Source organism: Gossypium arboreum, chromosome 4 (genome assembly GCF_025698485.1).
Source record: "Gossypium arboreum isolate Shixiya-1 chromosome 4, ASM2569848v2, whole genome shotgun sequence".
In the NCBI taxonomy this organism is placed as follows: Eukaryota; Viridiplantae; Streptophyta; class Magnoliopsida; order Malvales; family Malvaceae; genus Gossypium; species Gossypium arboreum.
Window position 1 is genome coordinate 14,925,937 of NC_069073.1, and position 9,620 is coordinate 14,935,556.

General features: G+C 31.5%; 1 protein-coding gene across 1 annotated transcript; it reads right to left on the minus strand.

Moving 5' to 3' along the window:
- Window positions 1-2,563: 2,563 nt before the first annotated feature.
- LOC108459721 (protein SRG1-like) lies at window positions 2,564-4,252 on the minus strand. Its single transcript, XM_017759123.2, has 4 exons — window positions 3,864-4,252; window positions 3,494-3,741; window positions 3,055-3,382; window positions 2,564-2,970 (listed from the first exon to the last, which is right to left on the minus strand). Exons 1-4 carry the CDS (start codon window positions 4,137-4,139, stop codon window positions 2,707-2,709), a joined length of 1,116 nt encoding a protein of 371 aa, XP_017614612.2. The 5' UTR covers window positions 4,140-4,252; the 3' UTR covers window positions 2,564-2,706.
- Window positions 4,253-9,620: the final 5,368 nt, after the last annotated feature.

Sequence of the window (9,620 nt, forward strand, 5' to 3'; positions counted from 1 at the left end):
ATTTTAACTTTATTTTCTTCTTTGATTTTCTAGGATTATATTATTAAAACAACTTTAAATTGATGGATACTAATTCAAATGGGCTAGACTTATGGCGTGATTTCAAAACGATACTTGTTTTTTTTTTAAAAATAACACGACGCCACGAATATTCGATTTACCAAAGATAATCACTCAAAGAAATTTCAACTTGTTATAACCAAGTGTGGCAATGGATGTGGGCATGTCTAGGATTGGATCCAATCGGAGAGCTTGGTACTTAAGTAGCCTTCATGGCTCACCTCCTCTGTTATGGATACCTACCTGGTGCCCAGCTTCCATTCACTTGGTTAGTTTGACAAAAGTCGGCTTTTTAAAACACTAAAAAGGGAACACGGGTTTTTGACTTCAAAGTGGCACGTCGGATTTGGCCTTAACGTCTGGGCCGGGTTTGGGGTGCTACATATCCTTTGCCAGCAAAGGCAGTAGAAGATATGATGTTATTGAATGTGATCCACTAGTTCGCAAAGGACTTGAGAAAACTGTAAGTAGTCTTTAATAGATGACACTTAACAAGCATTCCATTCATAAATATTATATTATTATTTTTATATAAGATTGTTGTTTTAATTATATAATTGAATAAATGTATAAGTTTGAGCTTAAAACTGTTGTTAGTTTTGTGTTATAATTTGTTCCAAAGTTAATTTTTTACCCAGAACATGCTCTGTATCTATTATTTTGTTCCTTGAAACAACTCCTTAATTTTTTATACTAATTGTTCCTTGAAATAATTCATCTCATTATGTGCACAAGTATTTAAATGTTCATGATAGCAGCTGATATATTTTTTTTTTTTGCAAGAGAAATTATAGCTCTAATTATTTTATATGGAGGACAAAATGAAATGAAAAAGGTAGAAAGAAAGGAACTTTAGTTGTCTCAAGTCCTTATTAAATTAAAGTGCTGCAAATTGAAGTGTTTAAATGCTGTAAATTGAAGTGCTTAAATGTTGTAACTTGAAGTGTTTTAAGTACTGCAAATTGAAGTGTTTAGTTGCTGGAAATTGAGATGTTTTATTGCTGCAAATTGAAGTGTTTAGTTGCTGGAAAAGAGATCTCTTTTCCTGCAATTTTGTAGTTAACGGAGTTAGGTTTCACGTTACATTATTTTGTATGTTGTAGGTATATATTATGCACAGCCTCTTCAACGACTTCTGCATTAACAGACTGGAGTAGTGTACAAAAATCCTTTAGACACTTTCAGACTAGTCAAATCTATAATATTTTTTCCCCTCTGTTTGTAGGTTCATTGGCATCTTGTCCTAATGAGAGTGTAGTTGATGAAGCTTTAAACTTTGCATTGTCCTCCGAGGTATTAGAATTCCTAGTTCAAAACTTAGCAATTTATCTTTTATAAAAGACCTTTGCATTTCCAGTGTTGTTTAGGTTCATAAACAAGATGATGTATTTGGACTTGCTGTTAGTAAAAAACTTGCCGTATGTGTTTAGGTTCATGGATATTATTCTTCTCAATATTTTGATAATGAATTTTAATTTTTCATGACATTTATAATATTTTATAATAATTTTTTTTAAAATTTCATGACCTTTAGCAGCTTTTTTTAATAAATACCGTAAACTTTAGCGGCGTTATCTATAGCGGCGTTTTTTTACGACGCTTATAATAGTTTTAGCGGCACTTAAAAGCGCCGCTAAAAGCAAAAAAAAACGCTGCTAAAAGTCTATTTTCCTGTAGTGAGGTATGTGGAGATTATCTAAGAGAAAAGCAATACAGGGAGTCATAAATATATTTGCTTATAAATATATTTATACGTATGTAGTTGAGATGCATTTGCATGTGTATATATAATATAAAATTAAAAAATACCGAGAAACTTGAATCAATACACTAAAGTACACCAGTATTGATACTTAAACTAGAACAAAAGTGGTACACCTATTAGTATAGTGCTATTTATTTTGATATCAACGACTATCATCAGAATCAATTAATACAAGTCTTGAATTGGATCACTAACGCAATAAACACTTTCAACTATGATTAGCACATATGAGATTTGAATATGATATGTCAAAGTTTCTAGAACTTCAATACTAACATTTCCTGAAAAGAGTTCAGGTTAGAAATGTGTTGAACTTTTGATTTTTTATTCAATGAGTTACTTGTATAATAGTGGACTGGAAAAGTTACAAATAGAGCAATAGTTCAACCGATCCATTTTTTTTTTTTTGCCTTGGATAAAGTAATATCCTGTCTTTAAATTTAGCTTTTTTTCTTAACTTGGCTCTAAACCTTTTTTTCTCTATTAGTCCATTTTTTTTTTCAATTTGATCTTTAAACATGAATTTAGCTAAAGTGTAATAACATGGTAATTTAATATTTCACTACAACATCACGTAAAGGTTAAAATTTTAAATAAAATCTAAATAAAATATTAAAAATAAACCTTTTATTTTTAAATTTTAAAATTTAAATGATGATACGGCAAAATCTCATTATACCATATCATTATACTTAAAAAATATTAAACCTAAAATTCGAAACTAAAAAATTTATCGAATTCCAAAACAAACGTTAAGCATATAACAATATACTTAGCACTGATCTTCAAAAATTAAATTAAACTGACAGAAAATTGTCGATAACAGTCAACATTATTTTATTTTTAATTTAGTAGCATCAATTTAATTGAAGGAAAAAAAATTAGTGATTACTTATCGTGCGTAGCTTCGCAAATTGAGTGTGAGCTTTTCCTTCCATTTTCCTGGAAAACTTTTCTCTAACATAGTCAACATACTTGATGTTTCTATACAATTTGGGGTGATTCTGGTCATCTATCATTGTTTCAACTGGACCAATTTCTTGCTCATCATCCGGAAAGATGAATGTTGCAATTGATATTCTTGGTTTCTTCTCATTTATTATGGCTCTATGTTCAATGCTTTTGTACATTCCATTGCTTTGAATCTGAACCCCAAAGAATAAAAAATCAACATAAGTATGGAGTTTAAAATCAAACTCATATGATATATATATATATATATATATTACCTCAGTGGCATCACCAATGTTGACGACAAGTGAATTTGGGATAGGTTTAACAGGGACCCAAGCTTCATTGTGCTTAATTTGGAGGCCAGTGACATCATCATCTTGCAGCAACAAAGTGAAGCTTGTGCCATCTGAGTGAGGGCTAATCCCAAGAACAAGATCAGGCCTTGAACAAATAGGGTAGTAATTCATTCTTATGCCTTGTTTAAGCTCCCCCCCTTGTAACCTTTTTAACCCATCTCTTTTCAATCCCATTAATACTGAAAAGTTGGCTTGGAGTTCCTCGGCTATCTTTTGCATTTCTCTCGAGTACTCTTCCAATGCTTCTCTGTCAAAATACAGTCCATGCAAACATCACTACAACTCGAAAATCGATCGAAATATATAATGCTTTTAAATGATTCGGAGAAACGATAACATAAACTTGGAGGGTACATACTTGAAACCTGGTAAAGAGAGGGGCCAGAACTTGAAGTTCCTATTTTGAGAAGGGAGAGTGAATAAATAAATCATGTCAGACCAATCAAGCTTTTGGTGCTCAGAGACCACAAAGTTTTGACCATATCCTTCTATTTCATTTTCTGCCTTTGCATATTTCTTTTTCTCTTGGAATGGCAGCTCAAAGAAAGCTGCTACCGCTGCTTTCATCTTCTCCAGGATCTCCTCTTTCACCCCATGATTTATTACCTGCGTTTAATATTACTTCTTTACACTCAACCAAAATAATGATTGAGCCGATTTCCAATTTTTCTGAATTGAACTCCAAGAAAAATACATGTTTTTTTTTTTGGGGGAGATATGGGATTTACCTGGAAAAAGCCCCAGTCCTTGCAAGCAAGGTGTAGTTTCTGGACTTCATCTTCATCACCTTTGGCTAGAAATGAGAAATCTATGACGGGAATTTCAGGAGAATCAGCCAAATCCTCGGAAATAATTGGCCTATCCTTATTTTCATGAATGTATCTTTGGGGAACTGATTGAGAATCGCTTCTCATAATCTCCTGAATGCTTGGAACTGGCAAAGATTTACCCCACCCCGATTTACCAACTTCACAAGATCCTCCATTTTCAACTCTCGCTTCCATTTTTCCTTTGTAGTTTCTCAGGTACTTCTTTATGATCAGCAAATCGACACGAAAAGGTTACTAAGATTTTATGGATCCTTGGATGCCGTTTGATGGGATACGTTGTTTATATAACCTGAAAAGTTGAAGATAAGATTATTGGGTTTTTATTTTTTATTTTATTATTTTACAATGTCAACGGCGGTTATTCATTGTTGTTGTTGTTTTTTTTATTAATTAAATATTAATTAAAAAAAAACAACTTGAAACACTAACATTTAAAAAAAATTAGCTACTTTCTCAAATAAGTTTTTTTTTTCAGCATATCCGAAAAAAATCACCTTGTGCGATATTTTCTTTTATTTTGAATTACTTGCCTTCAAAATTTAAGATGTTTGAGAGTCCAAGTTTATATATATTTTTAATAATTTTATTATAAGTTTTGCTTATATTTATTTTTATTGATACAAACCTACAATTTTCTACAATAAGAGTATTTCGTAAAACAATAAATAAAAATTGAATTTGAAATTAAATAAAACAAACCGAATTGATGAATGTTCTAGCCTCGGGTATGACATCAATTTCGGTTCCAAAATTGATCACGGGCTATGGATGTCTTGTTACTCACTAGTAATCCGTTATAATGATGGAGAATGTCTCAACCACTAATTCTTTTCTAATTATAAATTAACCACGAGAATTGTCTGATGATTAATTTTTACGGAATAAATAACCTCAAAAGACGCTTCCACAATTTAATTCATTGACATCTTTACAAATTAGAAGAACGTAACTCTAATTAATGATCTCGATTGGGTGAAGTTACTTGACTGTACTTCTAATCGAACCATGCCAACTCAAATACTGAATACTCAAATAAAATGACTTAAGTACAATTTCAAATCTCATAATTCAAATATGGAGATTTATAATATAATTACTCGTAATAAAAAAATAAAACAAAGGAATTTAGAAATTGAATAAAGCAAAAAGGAATAATAAAAGGAAAAGAGCAGAATGGAAACAGGAATGGCACAAGCCAAAAAGAAAGAGAAAACAAATTTTATTTTTCTGAAAAAAACAAAAGCCAAGCTCAGGAAAAAAAAAAAAGAAAAAGAAAAAGAAAAGGATGTCCCTGTCTTTGCAATTTCTTGTTTTTAAACTAGAAACTGATTCCTAGTGTTTTACTCCTACATAATTTATTAATGAAAAAAATTAAGTATTTATCTAAACAAAATATAAGGGATAAAATTTAATCTTAATTAAACTTTTAATAAATAACCTTTCAAATAATATTTAAATAAAATAATACTAATTAAACTTTTAATAAAAGTCTTGTACATCAAATTGTTACTCTCATGCCCAAATATTCTATGTGACTCCATTCTTTCACTTGTTTAACATATTTTAGATTCACATTGAACCTATATAGAAATTAATTGGTAAACAATAAAATTAGTAGAATCATACCCAAACGTTTATCAAAATAAAGCACATAAATATGTCAATTTGACAAACTTTTAAAATTCTCCTTATTTAATCCATGCTTGTGTAACACTTTTTACCCGTCTCTGTCACTAGAATCGGATTACTGGATGTTATAGTAAAAAAATAGAACCAAAACATACAACTTTAAATGTAAAATTCACCTAATCATGAAATTAATCTCATATAACATACAATTCATGCTATATATACAAACAAATTGGAGCTTAAATCAAGCTTAGGAAAGCTTTAAAATCGGCTCGGAAACAAATCATGACTATTTTGAAACTTATGCAAAACGAAGGGAAAAAATGCAAAACAGGAGTCACACGACCGTGTGACAAGATGAGACCATGTGGTTATGGAGTCACACGGCCATATAGCTGGGCCATGTAACTAACTGAGACCGTGCAAATCAATTTTCTGTAATTTACAATGAGCATATGGCCGTATCACCTGCCTGTGTGTGACACACGACTATGTGCCAACTTATGTGAAGCAAAAGTAACTTGTTTGAGATATGTCACAACTCAATTCCCAAAATGACCTAAAATACAATTATCAACCAACATGAACCTACCCAAAACTTGTTCATTTTCATGATAAAACATAACTTTCAAATAGTCATCTAAACATACAACCAATATGCCACATTTGACTCCATCACAAGTAATAATTTAATTCATGTTCATATCATGACATAAGCAAGATTGTATGCATCTCACTTTCAATGTTTTTACCATACATATCTACAAATAACCAATCACTTTTTCATTAGGTTACCAAACGCAAATGCTTATATAAAAAAACAAAAAATGTCAAAACACAAACACATTTATTACATTTCAAGTATTTGACCATCCTATGTACATGCCACATATAACCAAACTTGAAACATTCAAAAGTCTATTGAATCGGAAGATGGAGGTGTGTGCTTCACGCTGATCCGATTGACATGTTTCGGATGTCCAAAATCTACAGAAAAGTAGTAACACAAGTAAGTATTATCAATACTTAGTAAGCTCATACAATATAAACAAATAGCTTACCATAATTACTACTCACATGCAATTCAATATGCAAAACTTCACATTTCCATAACAAGTCAATTTGTATATCATATTTATATCATGTTCATGCATCTGCCAACACCAATTTCATAACTTCACATTTTCCATCTTTTATTTCTATCCAATGAAACATCGTAAAAGAACTCAGTACATAGGTGAAAATAATATCAATTATTCATCCGAGCTAATCATAAACAATAGTTCTTGGTTACCCGTTCGAGTTAAACTTACACAACAAATAGCCTGGCCAGTGCTTAATATACATGTAAGGTTACCAGTCCAGGCTAAACCTTTAAACGACAACAGATTACTAGTCCAGGCTAAATCTGTGTCACATTTGTCTTTGAGTCTGCAACAAACGCTGGAGCTCGGTACCATCGGGCATCAACCCGTAACCTCGTATACAAGACTTTTACTAAGTTCATTGGGATTTAACCTCAACATTTCCATTTCGTATCACTCCATTTCAATTAAATAAAAACCTTAGTTTATATAATAATTCATAACTATTAATAAAACGCCATTACAAAATTAAACATAGCACAACAAAAATATGAACTTACTTGGCAAAATAACCATAAACACGATGACAAAGACTATTATGAAATTTTCCCTTTTTTCGCTATTTCCTCTGTCTTGTTCAATTCTTGATCTATAATATAAATATATTTCAATTTAATCACTAAAATATCATATAATAGCTTATTACAGATATATGTAAGCCAATTTTATCTTTTGGTTATTTCTTCAAGTTTTACATTTTATTCAATTTAGTCCCTAAAATCAAACTTGTCATAACTTCCCAAATTTGACTCCAAACTTTCAACCAACTTCAAATATATTCAATTCCAGCCTCCTATTACAAGAAACGAGACCTCAAAACATTACCATGCAAAGGCCGAATGGTTTTATAGCTTGAAGCTTTTCTTTCTCTTTAACAACGGAGTAATTTCGGCAGGAAGAAGAAAATAAAAAGATGATGTCTTTTATTTTATGTTTATTTACCTTTTATTATTAATTTAATATTATAACAAATATATATTTCAATTAAAAAAAATCACCCACGAAGCGTCTATCCCATTTAAAAGTGGTTTAATTGCTACTTAGATCATTACACAGTCATTAATTAAGCCATTTAACTAAAAAAATTCAATCTCGATTGAATTTTATGATTTTTACGATAGTCCTTATACCTAAATTAGCCATTTAATCACTAAAATTTCCGGACCAAAATTTAATACACCTATATAACAATTCCATAAATATTTACGAAAAATATTTACAAGCTCGATTTATGAAAATGAGGTCCCAATACCTCATTTTCTAAAACCAATGTAACACCTTATACTCGACTCGATTTATCAAACCCAGATATAGGATGCTACAATACTTAAACACTTAACAAAATTTTACAACTGGCATAAATCATACTGAGCATACTTCTTATTTATTTATTTTCTTTTCTAAGTCAAAGTATTTTGAAAGAAACATTTATTAATTACAACAGGTTTTCAAAAGCAGTATAAGACATTACAACTTAAATCTTTGCTAAAATAGACTTAATCATGACGTAGTGTATTATTCGCGATATTCTCAAGAGTGCCCCTTTATATGCATAATATCGTTCTTCAAACTGCCACCTTGGTGCATTCTTAGCTTGGCCTCTTTTGGTGTATTGGTTTAATTCTAAGAATCTGCATTACAAATAGAAGGCCATAAGATCAACAAAACTCAGTGAGTCTCAACCAATATTAACTTTAAACATTGTTGTTAAATTCCTCAATCTAAAGATTCTAGAACTCCTTTTAGACTTTGGCGAATACTTTTCCGATTCCTGATGGATAACTATACGCCAGCCTCTGCACTTGACCCCCTTATGCATATTCTGCTCGATTGACAGATCACAGACTTCACACCTTATTGCGGATCCTATTTCATAATCTCTTTGAATACTGAAGTTGGTAACATTCCTCAGAATGATATACACATGGAGACTACTCTTGGCAGATTCTTATACTGGATTTGGCGGCTATTAGTATGCCAATTATATTGTATCTTCAAATTGATCCAGAGAACGAACTTGGCCCAATGAATAAAATATTTTATATCATCTAACAGAAATTCAGATGACTTTAATACATAATGTGAAAAATTCCAGGTACGACGAACAGATATGCCAAGCTTTGTCCTAGCAGGTTACTATGGCGGATTCATCAGTCGGGTACGCTTTTGAGAAATTTTTTAGAAAATGCCTCAAAGGCATACCCAGATCTCGCAACAAAGGTAGACTAACAACTCGCCTCTTATACATTACAAAATTTGCCATACAGGCTTTTCGGATGACTTGCCACAAAGGCTTTCTAGATAACTTTACCACTAAGGCTTCCCAAATAATACGCCACATAGGCCTTTCAAAAAACTCATCATAAAGGATTTCTTCTTGTTTTCTGTCTGGGTGGATGTCATATTCACCATACTGGCTTTCCAGATAACTTACCATAAAAGCTCTGTTTAGTTTGCCATCAATACACTACATAAATTGTTGTGTTTGGCGATATAGATTTGCCTAAACTCAGCATCACTTGAGGTTTTCCCATTATCGCCTTTGGGACACAAAAAAACCCTAGTAGACAAAATTCGACTCATCTGCCATTTTCAAAATGTGCTATTGTCATGGTCTTTCCACATATCTACGACACTGATCTTTTCTCATGTTTATTATCCCAGTGGACGTCATCAAAGCACCACTGCGGGGTCTATTATCGTATCATATAGATTTCTCAACATTCTACCCGAACCCCTATTTCTCCAACCATACTTTGTTATGCATTATTCATTTAAGATAATGGATACATTTACATAGATTTCACTATATCCATAACAGAATCATACTTTCCAATACATAATTTCCTATGCATGCTTACCACACATCGTCATATTCATG

Bases quoted from the DNA above. Each gene is read 5' to 3' on its own strand.
- LOC108459721 (XM_017759123.2), bottom strand. From the start codon at position 4,139: ATGGAAGCGAGAGTTGAAAATGGAGGATCTTGTGAAGTTGGTAAATCG. The intron at 3,742-3,863 runs GTAAATCCCATA...TATTAAACGCAG, and splicing joins AGGACTGGGGCTTTTTCCAG to GTAATAAATCATGGGGTGAA. The intron at 3,383-3,493 runs GTATGTACCCTC...GTATTTTGACAG, and splicing joins CTCTCTTTACCAGGTTTCAA to AGAAGCATTGGAAGAGTACT.